We start from the raw sequence: 18,531 nt of genomic DNA on the forward strand, positions 1-18,531 counted from the left end.
TCCACAGTCCTGGGCCAGAAGGGGGTGCCCTGCATGTGCTCTCTTGCCAGTTCCTACCTTTTCCTTTCCACCGCCCCTAGCCTGGTCCAAGCCCTCACCTCACCACCACGGTTCTCTGTGTCAACGCGTAATCACACCACTGCCCTGTTCCTCACGCCTTTCAACAAGCGCACAAAGCCCTCAGCCCGGTATGCAAAGACCGGGGAATCCTGTCCAGTTCTAGGGCGTTCACTCCCAGAGGCAGAGAGAAACCTGCCTCTTTTTGTTCCTCCATAATGACACTTAGCACTCTCTGATTTGGGGCCTCGCACACACACACACACCCACTTCCACCATCATCCCTTCAAGCTCAGAACACTCTTTCACTTCTGCCTTGGGAAGCCCTGAAAACCCACCTCAAGCCTGGTTCATCTGAGAAGTCTCCAGACACTGGGACTCACAGCACACCCTAAGGAGGAGGAGCCTGTGAGGAGCTCACAGCAGTCTGCACGCCTCCAAGCTCCACAGCCTGCACACCCTCAACCACACAGCGCCCATCTCCGTGTTCCTAGTGATGCCAGGGTCAGCGCCTAGCAAAGGGCAAGCATCAGTGAGAGTCCTCCCAGCAGCAAGTCCTCGGAGTGTGTGGGCAAAGACCGTTCCCGGGTCTGTCTTCACCAGGGGCTGGCCTGCAGCTCAGCACAAGCCCTTGCTTCCCAAGGTAGACCTGGAGAGCGCTGACCCACACGATCTCCAGAGGCTTCTGGGTCAACGCTGACCCACACGATCTCCAGAGGCTTCTGTCTTGACCCAGACTGGTACACCAGCTGCTTCTCCCCATTCCAGGAAATCTGCCGCTCAACCAGCTAAGTCTCCCACTCACGAGCACAGAAGTAATCGCCCTGCAATTCTCTTTCTTAAATGGAGACTGCAGCTCCACCATTCTCCGAAACAGCAAAGACCAAGACGAAGTGGGCCCAGCATCTGAGGCCTCTCGGAGGCAAGAGGGGTTCCTGGAAAGCCCCTGCCTGTCCTTCTCACAGGCTTAGATGTGGTTCACACCTCAGCCCCATCTACAGAGAAAATCTCAAGGCTGTAAAGACAGAGATCAGAAACAAAGAACCAACTCCAGAGGGCCTGAACTTGAACACAGAACTTAGATCCAAGTCTGAAGGCCTGGTGAGGCAGCACATGCCTTGAATCCCAGCACTCAGGAGGCAGAGGCAAGTGAACCCCTGAGAGTTTGAGGCCAGCCTGGTTTATGTAGCAAGTTCTGGGCCAGCAGGGGCTACATAGTGAAACCCTCAAAACAAACAAACGACATCAAAATTCAAGTCCGAGCCCCAGTTCAGCATCCCAGAGAAGGCAGACCAGTGTCACACTGCAGTTGGGGTGGCATTTCCCTGTGACGAGGCATCTATCCAGGCTTCCTCAGCGTCTGCTGTATGGAACCAGGTAATGCCTTGCTTCAGTGCATATATCCCTGGCCCCTGCCTGTTAGGTGCCTGTCAAATCCTTCCCTGGGTTGGGATGACCACGCACGCCTCTGGGCTCTGCTATGTGTCCTCAGGTGGAAGACCTTGATTAAAAGCCAACTAGATCCCAGGTCACCTTTATTGCCACCTTCTCGACACCTTTTGTTCCTCATCCATGCACAACCCCCAGACATACAATCTCTCGCCACACAATAGGCAGGAAACCTGTGCACAGCACTCCTGAGGCGTCTCACACAAGGAGAAAGAATCGGCATTTAGGAGCCAGAGGATCACCGCAACCCATTAGTATCACTCTCGCCTGCGCCACTAATAGCTGAAGACTAAATTACTAACGTCTTACAGTCAACTAGTGGCAGGTCCAACCCCGAATGGGCCAGAAGGCCCACACACAGCATGCCTGACCACCCAACTAGGGGAGCTGGCCCACAGATCCAAGTCCCTCAGACTCTCACCCTCTGAGCCCAAGGCCAACTGTCAGACACCAAGTGATTGGAAGAACACCTCTAAAGCCATTCCTGCCCTCTTTCCCCCACTCACAAAGCAAACAGTGGCATTGCTTAAGCAGTCCCCAGATCCCTGGTGGCGTCAGCAAGCTTCAGACAGAGTGGTTTAGCCATGGAGCATGAGACTGGAGTCTCTCCACACTAGGCCTCACCTGAGTTATCTTTTCAAGCTCACTGATTCCTTCCTCACTGCCCATGGAGTTGAAAGTGTTAGAACATTAGGAATCCTTGGTATGTATCTTTTTTTAAAAGAAGCAGTTTTTTAAATTATTTGTTTGTATTTTTTATGTACATTGGTGTTTTGCTTGCATATATGTCTGTGTGAGGGTGTTAGATCCCCTGGAACTGGAGTTACAGACAATTGTGAGCTATCTTGTGGATGCTGGGAATTGAACCCAGGTCCTTTGGAAGATCAGCCAGTGCTCTTAACCGCTGAGCCATCTCTCCATCCCCCACACACCCTTGATATCTATCTTATTTCAGTCATCCCTGCCATACCAGGGAATCTATTGTCACTTCTGACCCTGTCCATCAAAGTGATCTCGGGGGTCAGTCCAGAATAGGGAGACTTGATCTTCAAATGTGGACTGACCCAGAAAACCCCTATTAACTTGCTGTGGCCTTTGGAAACTAAACACCAGTAATGCTGTAAGCACAAATCATTTATTTGATTTTGTTTCTGTGTGTGGCATTTTGTACCATGGCATGGGTGTAGTTCTTGGGTGTGGCCCTTCAGTGTTGGAAGGCCCTTACCTTCCACCTTGAGATCGGATCACTTTGCTGTTCACTGCACACACCAGGCTAGCTGGCCTGTGAGCTCCAGGGATTCTACTATCATACACCAGGCTAGCTGGCCTGTAAGCTCCAGGGATTCTACCATCATATACCAGGCTGGCTGGCCTGTGAGCTCCAGGGATTCTCCCATCTTATCTTAGAAGACCTGGGATTACAGACATGTACTACTGCATCCATTTCTATAGAGGTTCAAAGTTATTTTGAGGATGTACTGCAAGAGCTTTACCACTGAACTATCTCCTCCACCCCTTTGATCTGTTTGGGATTTTTTAACATTTATTTATGTTGTGGGGCTGGGGATGCACACACGCCACAGCACACACATGGAAGCCAGAGAGAAACTTGCAGGAGGCCATTCTTTCCTTTCACTATGGGTCCCAGGGATTGAGCTCAGGTTGTTAGGGTTGACCACAGACACCCTTACCCACTGAGCCACTTTGCCCATCCATTGATTTGTTTTAAAGGATGCCAGCCTTGTCACAAACTGTCCTTTGGAGTGCAAGAGGAGCCATCCATCGTGGGAAGGGGCTGGTCAAGAACTTTCTATAACCTGTGTGGTTCTCACAAATTTCCCAATTTCTAGGACACAGGCTACACACCCAATTTCTAGGACTACACTATATCCCATGGCTACCCCACACCTCCCCCACTTCATCAGATTCACCAGAAACCCACCCTTCCACACACGGCACGGACCAGAAGCTCCCGCCTCCAGGTCTAGATCACCACCAGGGCCTCCCTGTCTGTGCCTGACTCTAAAACCAAAGCCAACTTGACTGGTCTCTACTCAGAATCCTCCCCCACCCATGCCATCTCACCGGGGGAAGGGGCAAGTTCGTCACAGCATGCTCCAAGTCCCACCTCCTTGCTAGTCCCAACTCCTGCCCATCACCCATGCTCCCCATCCCTCAGCCAGGCAGGCCTGAGAGGCTCCTCATTCCGGGGGCGTGTCCCTGGAACCTCACAAGTTCTACCAAGCCCCAGCAACCCAGAAACCTTGGCCAGTACAAGGGATTTCTATGTGCATTTTGATGTCAACTATTCATCTGAAAGCTGGTGTACCAGGGTTCGGGGAAACAGCTCAGCAGTGCAGCACGTGCCTGGCACATGTGAAGCCTGGGCTTCAACCCTAGAACCAAAATAAAGAACTATAAATCTAAAGCTGATTCACCATTAATTTATTAGAAAACTCTAAAGTATGCTTGCAAAAACGTGAGTGTTTATATTTAAGTATAAATTTTATGGGCTCTAAAGCAGGTCAAATGTTTCCAATGAAGATGTCGTGCCTGGTTGAGATGGGCTGTCAGACACACACCAGACCTAGGACTGGAGACAGAGTGTAAAACATCCCATTGAAAATTTTTACATCACTTACGCACTGAAATTATAATGTCTTGCTTCATCACATGAAATGAAAATATTAACATAAATTTCCTACGGCCTACTTTTTAAAATTTATGGCTACCAGGAAGCATAAAGGGACCAAGATGCCCATGCTCTATGTCTATTGGACAGAGCTATCCAGACCGTGGCAGGCATAACCCTGACCCAGGCCTTCATGTTGCTAGTCCCCACCCCCACCCCCAAGGATGCCTGGCTGCTCACCAGCCTCAGTCACCGAATGTTACCTTCTCAGCAAGGCCTCCTCTGAGCACTTATTTAAGCTCTCCGAGCTTCCCCTTGGAACTCTGTGCCCTCCTAGCCCAGCTCTCTTTTCCTTCATAGACCGTCAAATGTAATGTATAATTAGCTGACATCCTTTACTGTTGGGTTCAGCTACGGAAACGTGAGTCCCCAAGGGCAAGACTTTTGTCTGCTGTGGTTTTTCCCACTGTGTTGTGCCTAGAATAATTGGCTGGCCACTCACAGATGGTCACTAGCCATCTGTAGAGTGGGTAAAGGTTCCTGCTTTTCTACCTGGACAGGAAGTTTCTCAAGGGCTATATGTAGCACACAGTAGGTACTTGACAGATGGCTGTTGGTAAGATCCCTGGGGAAACAGAGGCAGCTTAGCTGAATTGTTCGTGGAAGGCAAAATTGAGCACCAAAGGCCCTGAGGTTGAACACCGTACCCCCGTTGCCTGCTCCTCTCTCCTTATCCCCAGAGAAGTTCCCCAGCAACCCAGAAACCTTGGAGCCTCAGGGGAAGGGTCATTTCTCTCCCTTCCATCAGTTTTTACTCTCCCAGTGAGAAGACAAATCTGCTTCCCCTCTGCCAGAAGGCCTCGAGCCACAGCTCCTTACATTAGAGTAATTAAATCCCTGCTGCTCAGAGGGTTCAGGAGACAAACAGGCCTCATGCCAAGGGCTGGCCTGCAGGGAGGAGGCAGCAGAGAGGGCTCACGGCCAACACGGCCTGTCTCTCAGCTGTCTCCTGATAGTGAGGAAATCCACTTAGCTGTGTTACCTTCACAGGTTTGCACATGTGGGACATTAGATAACCCTCCCCTCCTGCCGACACTGCCACCAGAACACCGCCGTTTCCTCTGTCCACTCCCAGTTCCACCGGGCCACCACAACCAGAGCAAGATGGCAGGAGGGAGGCTCCTCCATCTCTCTGCTCCATTCTCCAGATGACAAAATAAATGGCCAGACGCCAAGCTTGTCCACGCCTAGCCAGAGAGGTTCTCACCGCAATCTCAGCTGACCCTCACCGAGGGCTCGGTGTAGGCCAAAAGCTGTGTCACAAGCTTACCGACAGCAGCCTGTCATTGTCCACAGAAGCCTGAGCAGCCAGGTCACCATTTGTCACCAAGGACATTGTGAGTCAATACGATGGAGCAACTCCCTAAAACTAGCAAGTGACAGAATGGAGCTAAGCCCCAGAGAGTGCGTGAAACCAGTGGCAGGGAAGGCACATAGGCCCAGATGACTCTGCCTGGAGGAGGCAGGGAGGAGGACTCCTTCCAGTCCTCAGTTTCAGGGATGGAGCTAGCACTGGGAATTGATTCAGTGAGAACGTTGTCGATGTAATACTTAGCACTCACCTCGCCCTTCCCAAAGCCCTTGCTGCATCTGTGTCCATCACAACACACGGCCTCCCCGGGAGGAAGCATGATTGCCCCCACTTACAAGCCTAGAGACGGAGACTCACAGAGCCGCAGAGCCAGGCAGGGACTCAAGGAGTGTGCAAGCCCTGTCACTGGCTCCTGGAGCTCCCACAAACCTCCATTGCACTGGCAGCATTCTGTCTGCCCCTCCATCCACCCCTGGCATAACAGCAGGCAAGTGGGCCAATGAGGGGTGAAACCAGAGGACAGGGAGCAAGACAAGGGGTAAAACCAGAGGACAGGGAGCAAGACAAGGGGTAAAACCAGAGGACAGGGAGCAAGACAAGGGGTAAAACCAGAGGACAGGGAGCAAGACGGGGGCTCTGAAGGACCGAACAGGACGGCTTCAGCCACTCCGCCCTGTGCTCGAGTCCCAGCTCGGACGCTCTAGCTGCAACTTCCTAGGCAAGACGCCCATCCCCTGTGAGGCCCCAGACTGGTGTCTCTAAACAGGATTAATGATGTCCACCTGGCATGTTGTGGCAAGCGTTAATGAGGTACGTGAAGGCTTAGAGTGGACCCTTTGGAGACTCTCATTATCTTCTCCCTCTTCTGTCTCCCTTTTTCACCACTGCATGGGACATGGGTACCCACTTAGAAAATGTTTGTTTTATTTGCTTGTTTAGGGGAGTGCTTGTGGAGGTCAGAGAACAACTTACAAAAGCTGATTCTCTCCTTCCGCCATGTTGGTCCCGAGGATTGAATTTAGATAATCTGTCCAGGCGGAAAAATGCTGGCTCTGGTGTTACGTCCATGGGAGAGAGGAAGCATCCATTTTGAGACCGTGCTACTGGGGCAGAAGCATTGTCTATGATGCCTCCTGTCTACGAGGAAACCCGCCAGACTCAGCCTACATCTAAGACTGGCTCCCAGCTCACATCCATTTCTCTCTTGAGAAACCTCAGGATCCCTGCCAACAGCGTGGACCAAGGAAGAGTGGGAACCATGGGCCAGTTAGCGAGCTCCTAACATCACAAGGCCATGGGCTTTCAGGAGAGACATGAAAGGCAAAGGCCACCGCTGCCAAGAACAAGAGCCCCTTAGGGGCCGTATCTGTCCAGCTCACTCACTCACCCCTTAGGGGCCGTGTCTGTCCAGCTCACTCGCTCACTCCTTAGGGGCAGTGTCTGTCCAGCTCGCTCGCTCACTCCTTAGGGGCCGTGTCTGTCCAGCTCGCTCACTCGCTCGCTCACTCACTCCTTGCCATCCTGGTTGTTAGGTAAATAGCAGACTGGTGATTCCCAACTTAACCCACTTTTAGTCCCCCACTGCCACCCTCAGCAAGAATTAAAATCCCACCTTCCCCTGTGCAAAGCCACCCAGCTCAACAGTCAGTTACTGTTCCCAGTCTGCAGAGAAATCTTAAGCACTTTTAGGTTGAGATGGCAGAACGATGGGCTTGCCGGGGTGGAGAGAAACCCCTGGAGGTGACTATATAGTCTTCAGGGACACCAATCCTTTCCACTCCTGGAACCCAGAATGCTTGGAGGATGAGGGAAAAAGGGAGTGAAAGAAACCAGAACCCCTAGATTCCTGCTGTACCTCTGCTACTTACAATGCTGAATGCTCTGGTGGAACTCGCATAACCTCCCTGGGCCCTGGAGTCCTGAAAGGTAGTCCCTGCACTGTTGTCCTAACTAAAGAGGGGCCCATGCAGGAGCATGCCCACCCAGGTTGGCGGGGCGTGGCCATTCCAGGCAGGCATGATGCTACCCAAGGCAAAAACGCCCCCAGCTCCCCCCAGAGAAGGCTTTCTGCAGGTCTTCTTTACCAGTGCTCTCCAGCTCTGAGCCCTTCCAGACACAGTGGCCTGAACCATAGCAGCACCCTTACACTCTCAAGATGAGAAGGAACGGCGGCTCCAGATGTTTCCTGTGTGGAAAGTTAACATCTCACCTGACGGAAGTCAGAAGAGAAAAAATGCCCAAGCTCCAACTTGTTAAATCAGAAACCAAAGGGAAGAAGGCCCAGCAAAAATCCCCGCTAGTGGAGCCTCGCGGGAATGTGGGCAGGTGGCAGCTCGGGCGAAGGTGTGAGGAGGAATCACCAGTCTGGGAGAGGTGTCAGCCACTGCGCTGGCCACTTACTCAACCGTTCCCAAACGTGATTCTCACTGGGGTAGAGAATGCCAGTATTCCCGTCTACAAACAGGGACACTGAGGCTCGGAGGGCTTGAGTTACAGTCCCTAGGGTAGCTCAGCAGTAAGAGTAGACCACAATTAGGACCTAGGGCAGCCGGCTCTTCCTGGCTCCCCACAGCCTTCTCTAGTTCCAAGCCACCCACAGGGAAGGGGCTCTGGAGATCCGCTGATCTTGCTGCTTCCTCTGGGCTTGCTGGGTGACCCTGGCAAGGTGCTCATTGTTTGGACTTCTCCATGCTAAACACGTGGAGACACGGCTGCTAAACATGGCCTTGAACATGCTGGAAGACGCGGAACCTGCAAGCTCAAGGTGCAGACGCAGTCCGTGCAGTCCATGCAACAAGCTTCATCTACGCCAACGTTCATGCTAACTTGACACTGAGCGACAGTCTTCTCCTTTAAGAAAAATGCCCATCAAGCTGACTCCCCAGTCACAGATACCATTTGCATATTACTTCACAAGTCATTTGCACATTGTTCATTTGGTATCACTACGGCTCTGTTCAGAATACAACTCCAGCATCTGGAGTGAGAAGAACGGCTTCCTCACCTGCAAGCCCAGGTTCCCTGACATATCCTCCTGTGCCCAACTACTGTTGGTGCCCCCTGGTGCCGGCTAGGAGCACGGCCTTAGAGTTCCAAGCCAGGTGAAAGAGGCAGGAGAGCGTTTACGTTCTGCAAAGCACAGGTCTTGAAGGGAAACTGTTCTCTTGGTGGCACTGTGGGCAAGATGCCGCACCCTCCACTGGCCTGAGTCTCTCAGGCCAGCCTCCTGCCTGCTTCCTTCCCCAGAGCCCCACAGTCTCTTTCTGCCTGATCTTCATGTGTCCTCTGACCTTCCTCTCAGCCTCTGGCCTGCCCCATGAGTCTATTTTTATGCTCTCTCCACCTGTCCAATTTGAATGTCCACCCAATTAGCTATACCCAGACCTCAGACTGCCAACTCTGAATGTAGAGACTTGTGATAAGGAGACTCTAGAAGGCCAGGCCAAGCCGCCATGACAGTCCCGCCTTCCCAAGAACGGCCCCTCCCTCTCATTTACACAGGTACCCATCCAGCCGTGATACTGGGGTCTTGGTCATTTGTTTGAGAATGAGGGCAATAGCCCCATGTGCTCAAATATTCCAGAGATTTTTGTTTTGTTTTGTTTTTTGAGACAGGGTTTCTCTGTATTGTTTTGGAGCCTGTCCTGGAACTCACTCGGTAGACCAGGCTGATCTTGAACTCACAGATATCCGCCTGCCTCTGCCTCCCTAGTGCTGGGATTAAAGGAGTCTGCACCACCAATGCCTGGCAAGATCTTTTTCCTACCAGAATCCCATCTTCTCCACAGTCATCTGGAAAGCATGCACAGGTGACATGTGAACTTGTGTCCCTCCCGGCTTGGTCCTACAAGTGGCATCCTCTAATGAAGGCAATAGCTTGCAGCTGCTGAGGTTCAATGCCATGTCCTGCTCAACACCATGTGCTAGGTGCTAAGCTACAGGGTGAGGGTACTGGGCACTGGGCTAGAGAGAGAGTGCCAGTACTCCAGTAAGGAAGTCTTGGTGCAAAGTGCGATGTTTCACAGAGGGAAGGGTGCTGGTGTTATACTGCAGGGAGAGATGTTGGATGCTATGATATGGGGGGGGCTCCCTCTTACCATCTGAAGAAACAGGCTCAGGGTTCAGCAAAGTCCCCACCACTGACTGGTATGCCACAGAGTTAAGATATGAATTTAGATTCCAACCCCTTAACTACCATACCAGGCCATGCTGGGTAAGATCATACTTGAGGGGAAAAGGAGCCCCAGATCTTCGGGGCTTACGACAATTCATTATAATCCCATCACTGTGCCCACAACCCTGGCTGGAGTGTGTTGATCCCTGCTCAGAGCCTTTCAGAATGCAGCACAGCCCCCAACAATTCGCACGGCCTTCTCTTTCTACCCATCTGCCCTCGTACACACATCCTAGGGGCATCTTTAAGATACCCTGCGTAGCCAGTTTTGTTGCCGACACAGTCTATCCCTTATACCTACAGTTCTCATGGGCCCCACGGTTCTCCCACTCACAAATAAGGCCCTCTCCATTACAGCTCCTGTGATCCTTCAGTGGCTGCCACGCCTTCTAGGGGGAGCCCCAATATCTCCAGCCCAAGTTATCCTCTCCCTCATAGTGTTCCCAAGCACTGATACCATAAACCTGGATCAATGCTGTCTGGCTGTCTGGCTGCCCGCAGAATACCCCTAGAGAACGTGGCTTTGAGGACAATGGCTCAGCCAGTCCTTGTGGGGGAACATGACCTGGCGGCAGAAAAGGAGTGTAGCTCTTGGGTTTGAGTAACTTGAAAACGATCACAGAACAAGCAAGAAGCGCCAAGTACCAGCACCTCCTTGGGGCTCCTTGAAGACAGATGCAGCCGTCTTCGTCACTCTCTGTGCTGACAGCACTGAACAAAGGCAGACAGACAGACAGACAGACAGACGAGAGAACAAACTAGTACTTGACCTGAGCTTCATTCTAGAACCATCTTAGTGTCTCAGTCTCCTCAGCTGGAAGCCACAGTTGGCTGGTATGATTCTGAGGCACTGTGTGGGAGCAGCTGGGCTGTGTCTGGTAGACATGGGGTGCTGAGCCCCCACTCTGCCGGCAGCCAGCACTGAATGAGGAAGGAGATGTCTAAGAGATGATCCAGGCAGGAGGGGACAATAAGACAGAGAGTTCGGGGGCCCCACTGGCTCCCAGGGGGCAATGGTGCTGTGGTAGAAGCCTACTATAAGCCTCTAGAAGGCAAGTTCTTACTTTTCCCTGCAATTCCTACAACTACACCCTCACAGCTTATCCAGGGTCTATCCAGGGTCACCTTGACAGTGTGTGACCACACCCCCATAGAGGAAACGTCTCAGGGGCCCACCATGGGCCTGCCACAACCTCACCCTGAACCCAGGCTGCCTACTCCTAGGGTCCTAGTTGCCCTGAAGAATCTTTTTTCTGGGTTCCTGTACCAGCAGCTCCGAGTCAAGTCCTTCTGCCTACCTCTTAGGCAAGCTTCTCCTGCCTCCTGTATCTCTGGTCTCTGGCCCATAGACCTTGATCTGTGTCTTCTAAGAATATACCAGGGGCTGGGGGGGGGGAGGTTCAGTCAGTAAAACCTCTTCCATGCGAGCACAAGAATCTGAGTTCAATCCCTAGTGTCCACATAAAACCAGGGGGCAGGGTAGATGGAACACCGCGGAGGGCAGAGACAGGATCCCTTGAACTCACAGGCCAGCTATGCCAACTGAATCAGTGAGCGCCAGGTTCAATGAGAGACCCTGTCACGAAACAAAAAAGACGCCCTCGGACTTCCACATGTACACGTGTTGTATGCACATGTACACATAATACAACACATGTAGAGAAAATATAAGCAATCCAAAAAGACAAAACCAGAAGAGAATATAAGCAATCTGGGCTGGGGAGATCGCTCAGCGGTGGAGCGTTTACCTAATATACACAAGGTTCTGCACTGAAATGCCACAATGGAAACACGGACAAAAACACGAGCAACGTAACCAGTCTCGAGCACAGAGGAGCTTAAACTTGGGAGTCAAAAGGGCAGGGTTCTTATGTCAGGGCCACACCCACTGGCAGTGTTAGCTCAGCGAGTGATCTCATCTGCATAGGTGCCTGCAGTACCACCTACTGCTGGGACTCTCGGGTGTAAAGTCATCCAGTACTTAGGAAAAGGTCCTCGCCTTCCCTCACCTGTCACTCAGCAACGATTCACGCAGGAGCAGTGTGGGGCAGAGAGATGAAACAGTGTGGTCCCTGCCCCCAGCCTCTCCCCTGACTCCCGAGCACCTGGGGGTGGAATGACAAGGGGAGGGGGCCTTGAAAACCTATTAGCCTCCTCCGGACTTTCCTCACAAGAAAAGGCACTAGAATTTTCCTCCCCACAGCTCCTGAGAACAGCACAGCCTTAGAATTACCCACCCTCATTATTTAAAGAGGAATTGATGGCTTTCTTCTTTTTCTCTCTCTCCCTTTGGGGTTTTGAAAGAAAAACAACTGCCAAGAAATGCTCTGATGTCCTGTCACTGAGCGAAGAATAGGGATATTTTATCAATATATAGCTGCTCCTCACAACCACACACACACACACACACACAGAGTCACACACACAATCACACACACTCTCACACTCACACACAGTCTCACACACAATCACACTCACACACATTCACACACATAATCACACACACTCTCACACTCACACACATTCTCACTCTCACACACACACAATCACATACTCTCTCACAATCTCACACACACAATCACACACACTCTCACACTCACACACACAGTCTCACACACAATCACACACTCTCACACTCACACACACAGTCTCACACACAATCACACTCACACACACAGTCTCACACACATACAATCACACACACACACACACACACACACAAACAGAGCCTCAGTTCTCTGTTCTGATTTTACATTTCCATCAGGGCCTCGGAGTCACAATACAGGTTACTCAAATTCTGTTCTGTTTTTCTCTGCCTAATTTTTTTCTTAAGAGGATCTTTTGAGGATGGCCTCCTACATCCTCCTTCCTGGAAGCTAAATAAGGGAATAAAAGGTCATGGAGTAGCTTTCTAATTAGCTTATTCAGGAGACAAATGCCCAGCCATTGTCCCAGTGCCCAGCACCCGTGAATACCGCCTGTGGGGAAGGGACGCCTGGAATCATTGCAGTCTGTCCCCGGGACAGTTATAAATAGTGGGGTGACATGCGAAGGAAAGAATATGACAAGTTAGCAGTAACCGTATAAGTTACAAAGACTTATTTACTCACTGTCCACAAAGAATAAACAGTCACCATGGGGGAGGGTGCGGCTGTTCAGTCAGACCCTCTTGTCCTCCTCTGGGCTGGCACAGTCAGTATACCCCGTGGCCATAAGACGTAGACCTGAGGCCTTGGCTGCTGGCTCTCCAGGTCCTGCCTGCAGTCAAAGTCCTTTTTTTTTTTTTTAAATCAACTCGCTTGCCTTCACATCCTGGGAGGGCATCCTGCAGGGGGTCCACCCAAGGGTCTGCCCTATTCCTACTGCCCCAGCATGCCTGAAATCACAGTGACTGGTGTCCCCCAATCCGCCAGAAATCCGTGCTCCAGCAACCAGTTGCCTAATCTCAAGCAGCACTTGGGCCCAAAAGGAACAGGTAGGGCCATTCACCCTGTCAAGCCCAACTACTCTCTGCCCTTCTGCAGCTAGGACCTCCCTTCCCAGGAAGGCAGAGGATCAGAACTGGGAGACTCGGGGTGTTAGGGATGTGCTCAATAGAGTGCTTATCTACCGTGTGAAACTGCGTCTACCACCTCCCCACACACCCTACAAGGCCCAAAACTAAGACCTAGAATGCTATCTATTGGTCATTCCAGCCAAAGCCTGGAGAGACTTCTCTGCTATCTGTGAGGCCAGCGTAGAGATAGGTAACACAGTGACCCTGGCCTAGAAGCCACCCTCTGAAGAGTATTCTTCAGAGACCTCTTCTCGGTGCTCAGTAGAACTAGTTCCCTCGGGTGGCAGCTCATTGGGTGGTCTGAAGAAGAAGAAGTCAGAAGAAGCCGCCAAGGGAGCAGACAGGGGCTCCTGTGTCTGTAAACCATGTCATACTAGCAACAGGACAGGCTGGGGTGTCCGACGGGCACCAAGTCTGGTCGGGTGGACAGGAGGGATGAGGGGCAGAGGCGAAACTCGGGTGGCTCTCTGGGCCAGGGACGGGGAAGCTGTTGGAGACTGTGCAAAATCCATGAAGACAGACAGCTACCCTGCTGCCCCGCACGTCCAGGCTTCCTGAGGAAGCAGCCACAAGCCTGAGGTTCCGCCAGGGCACAGAGGAGGGCAGAGCAGGCCAGGCTATCCTTAATGCTCTCTGGTCCTAGGAGAAAGGGCATTGCTAACAGCTTAAGGCAACAGGGCTACACAGTAAGAAACCCCCTATAATCCTCATTGCCCTCACCCTGTTAGACTCTAACAGGTAGAGAGAGGCTGGTAGGTGCGGACGGAACCACCAGGACTTCGAAACAGGATCTAGACTCTGCCTGTCCTGTTGTGTAAGGCTCCAGACAGGAAACTCCCTAACTAAAGAAAATGAAGGTGGAGAAGATGAGGAGGAGAGGGAAGAGGAGCAGGGGGAACAGAGAAGGGAGGGAGGGGAGGGAGGGAGGGAAGAAGGAAGGCAAGCAGGAAGGAACAAACTAGAGCCGCCCCCCCCTCCCGCCGCTCAGGCTTCTACCTCCCTTTGCAGCAGAACTCCTGCCTTCCAGTGTCATCGCCTACAGCCTGTGAGGTGGGAGCAGGGAAGCACTTTGTCCCCGTTTCTCAGCCTCCTCACACGGGCTCCCTTCTGCAACAACTTTGAGCATGCTCAGGGTACCTGCCGCTTCTCTGCCTGGGCCTGCATGGTGAATGACTTTCCCAGCAGCAGATAGCAGCCAAGGATGGGTGAACAGAAAGGGTGTGACCTTGTGAGGTGAAGCAGAGAACTTCAGGGTTGGCTAAGGCACACGCTGCAGACCATCAGAAACTGCCGCTGCAGGGGCAGAGTCTCCTGAAACGACCTAGCCTCTGGCTTCTAGAATCGCCATCAAAGCCAGGCAAGTACACAAGCTCTCCAGCCCAGGAGAGTTCCTCACCTGCCCTGAGCCTCTCTGAGCTCTTCTGCCCATTTCCTGACTCCACCCCCCCCAGGCTGACACCTCTCCCCAACAGCTACCTCATGTTTAAAGATGGTCTCTGCAGAACTTTCTCCTCCATTCCCAAGTCTTACTTTCTATCATATCCAGAGCCTGAGTTAGATTACAGAGGAAGAAGGCATCTCTCTCCTAGGCCATCCCAGTCACAGCACACCCCTCTTAATGAGCAGGAGCTATGGAGGGCCTTGAGCTCATCTGACTCAATATTCCCGCCCGAAGCTAGAAAGAGATCTGCAGACCGCCACGACTTATCCAAAATCACACAACAGTGGCAGAGCTGGGACTCCAGTTCTGGTCCCATTGTCTAATATGATACTGTTTGCCTCTATGGCAGATAGGGACATTCGCCTCGTTAAACATTCTGTCATTCCAAATCTCATCCCCAAAGTGCACAGGAAGTGGCCACCTCACCAACTGAGGCAAGCAGGAGCTTCTTAGCCACTGTCCCCTGGTACCATCAGCACCAGAGAGTCCTGTCTAAGGGGTGGAGGAAGCAGGCACCTCAGGTGATCTCACCGGGCCACCACAGCCTGCCTTCCTGGGAAAGCCTCTTCCCATGAGTACTCCAGCAGAGAAGCGAGCTCATCCCTGCCTGGTGGCCACCCTCTCAACACATTCAGACAAATGATCATGGAGCCCACACTCGGAGCTGACACAGCCACTGACTCCTAGAAAAGCCACTTGGTTAAGAGCCACCACGGAGAACACTAAAGAGAGCATGCCGGTGCCACCCCACGCCCCCGGGATCTGGGCTTCCCTGGGTTTCCCCTAGCAAGGACTCTTGGTTCCCAGGGGTGGCTGCCAGCCCATCTCTCAGGCAGAGCATGCACCAAGAGAAGCAGTTCTCACAAGGCAGGGAGCAGAGGACTGCAGCCTCCCAGGCTCTCATTACAGGGAGTGACTAAGTGAGCTGGGCTTCCAGGGGAAACCCCACTCTGCTCACAGAGAGTGGTCTGTTCATCCATGAGCTATTTAGACTAAGGCAGCTCCCAAGTGTTCTGGCTCGGGCAGTCCCTGCAAAGCAGCAGGTCCCTGGAGGACTCTGTCCATGCCGATTGCCTGACAAGGAGCTGCCCATCCTGGTTAAAGTGAGACTCTGGGAATGGGGGAAATCTGATCAGCGACTCCCAGGTTTTTGTGACTAGATCTCAGCAAGGAATGTGACAGTCTCCGGCAGCTGTGCCCTGCCTGAAACAGGCTCTATTTGAAACCTCCGACAGCTGAGCCCCTCCCAGCTACCCGCTAGCCAGCCAGCCACCCCTTGTCCAAAACGACAAATAAATTCAGGAATCCACACAACAAGCAGGACTCACACAAGTACACACAGAGAAAGACACACGCATAAATGGGGGGAAGGCTACAGTAGGGGAAAAGCACTTGTCCACAGCTCCCCGCATCTCCAAGCCCTGCAACCATCAGCCTCCTGGCAAGCACAGCAGTGACAAGAACCCACCTTCCTCAACCTCCTTCCCCTCTGGGAAGGAGACCCCCAACTGAAAGGCTAGGGCTACGGAGCCCCCCCGCACCCCCACACACACGACAGGGCCTGCCATTCTCCATGCAGTATGCACTCTCACATACACCCGTCTTTATTTATCCCAAGGAGAAGGAGTTGGGGTGGGAGGGAAGAAACGGGGTTGAGCCAGGGGCACCGGCTCCCGCGGCCCGCTGGGGAAGCCCGTCATCCCCTCCTAAGGACAGGCACTCTTCCTATGATGCCAAGGCGGTGCCCATCTGCTCTGCCTGGATAACACCTGTAGCCATTTTTATCAGGGCATGTTTACAAGGCGGCAGCAGGTTTATTCTGAGTCCTCTTTCCTGAGGGAAGGGACTGCTGATTTCCTCCACCTATTTTTTCACCTGGTGCCCTTGGGAGAGACTCGGGTACATCTCTATTTTACTCTGGAGTCTCTCTGGGATGAGAAGGGAATAGAAACTTGGGAAGGGAGCGGGGGGGGGGGCACTTAGGGCATGGTACAGGATCCCTAACCCCAGCCAGACATTTATTTCTTTTTTATCCTGGGGAAAATGGAGTGGAGCAGGGAGGGGAGGGAAGGAGGGAAGTAGCAGGAACTGGCAAACACATCAAGGCAGAGTGTAATTAATTGGTGCGTTAAGCTGCTGGGTTATGCTTTAGTACGAGTGAGCCTGGAGGAAAAAAAGCGATTTCTCAGAAGGGATTCTTTAATGCTCCCTAACACAGAGTCTGCAAATTAGACACAGTGTATGGGGATGTCCCTACAAAGGAAAGCAGAGAAGGGATTCTCACAGGACCAAGCAGGAGTTAAGGTCTCTCTCTCTCTCTCTCTCTCTCTCTCTCTCTCTCTCTCCCCTCTGCATACTCCTTTTGTTGAAGGTATAAAGAGAAACCACAGCCCTACCTTTGAGTACAAACCCCAAGACAGTTCGGTCTCTATCACCATAACAACAATTCCAAACATCCCAAAAATCAGAGCATAGTCACTCAGTCGCTTTCTCTTTTCAAACAGGGCCCTCCTGTGTCCCAGCTTATAGCCAATGTTTTGGTTTTTCCGCTTGTTGGCTTTGGGGAAGGTGGTGCTGCTGGCAGTGGTGCCGGCATGCTGGTGGTTGTGGGTAGCGTTGGGGTGATGGAGCAGAGTCTGGTGGGCATGGTTATCCTCCCTGGAGGAGATGACAATCTCTGGGGGGTTGCTGGGACTGAAGAGCTGGAGGGGCTGGCCCTCAGGCTCGGCCTCGATAAGGTTTCTCCGAGAGGCGCTGAGGCGACTGAGGGGCTTCATGACCCCACCGCTGTATTTGCAGGAGCTCATAGCTATCTCCGTGAAGGGGTTGCTGTCCCGCCGGTGCACCAGGGGGCTGGCCTGCCGGTGCCGGCTGCCTCCACCAGGCCCACTTGTGGCTGTGGAACTTGGAGAGTGGCCAAGCAAGTGGTCATTGAGATTTAGCTGGCTGCCTTGCCTGGAGGAAGGGTGGAGGATGGCGGTGGAGTTGGCCGAAGTGGGAGCCCTGAAAGCCGTGGGAGAGGAGTGTAACAGACCAGGATGGACAAGCTGGCTCTGGAGTTGGGCAAGCTGAGGCAGGGGATGCAGTGGAGCCTGCTGCTGCTGCTGCTGCTGCGGCTGCTGTTGCTGCTGCTGCTGCTGCTGCGGAGGCTGAGGCTGCAGCAAGGGTCCTGGAGGCTGCTGGGGGACTGCTGGTGGCGCTGACGATGGTGGCGGTTGCTGCTGCTGCTGTTGCTCATCCCCAGAGGATGGACAGGGACACTTGGGGTCTTCATCCAGGTCCCCCACCCCCGAGTCATGGAAGTGCCCAGAAGTGTCCATCTTGGGGCCTGGCTGGGTTGCCTGCAGCACGACCCTCCACCCCAAAGCCACCTTGTTCCAAAGATGACCTCAAAGAAAGCCAGGCATCCAAGCTTCCCCACCAGAAGTGTCTTGGCTCCAGTCCTCTCTCTTTGGTTTGCTTCAGTTCTCTGGGGCTGCCACTCGAGAATGCATTGTATTGGGCGAATAGAAAGGCCAGCAGAGGAGCTGGGAGAAGGAGGAAGGGGCGAAAAGAACTCTATTCTGGAGGCGTTCCTCTAGGAGTGTATGAGGCAGACTCAGTCAGCTTCACTCCTCGCTGGCTCAATAGCTCCGCTCTCCTCCTCCTGACACTGTTATATGGCAAGCCAAGCCCACTTATTAGCCAGCGGTTTCATTGGCTTGGCTTAACTCTCCAACCCTCCTAACTCCGCCTCCTTCCCAGACTCCGCCTCCTAGAAGGGGCCTGCCATCCTCCGTTCCCCGCAGGGTGGCAGCGCAACGAGGGCTGGGAAGTGTAGTTTTTGTTCCAAGACCCCCACCCCCCAGCC

General features: G+C 52.8%; 1 protein-coding gene across 1 annotated transcript in view; it reads right to left on the bottom strand.

The window, feature by feature from the left end:
* Kcnn3 (potassium calcium-activated channel subfamily N member 3) overlaps positions 1 to 18,316 on the bottom strand; it is a 156,164-nt gene extending 137,848 nt beyond the window's left edge. Inside the window, exon 1 of the mRNA XM_005080188.4 lies at positions 17,078 to 18,316. Coding sequence (XP_005080245.1) covers positions 17,078 to 18,001 — 924 coding nt within the window. The 5' untranslated portion in view covers positions 18,002 to 18,316. The remainder of the gene's footprint in view (positions 1 to 17,077) is intronic.
* Between the last annotated feature and the right edge of the window lie 215 nt (positions 18,317 to 18,531).

This window comes from Mesocricetus auratus, unplaced genomic scaffold (assembly GCF_017639785.1).
Source record: "Mesocricetus auratus isolate SY011 unplaced genomic scaffold, BCM_Maur_2.0 Super-Scaffold_100009, whole genome shotgun sequence".
Lineage (NCBI taxonomy): Eukaryota > Metazoa > Chordata > Mammalia > Rodentia > Cricetidae > Mesocricetus > Mesocricetus auratus.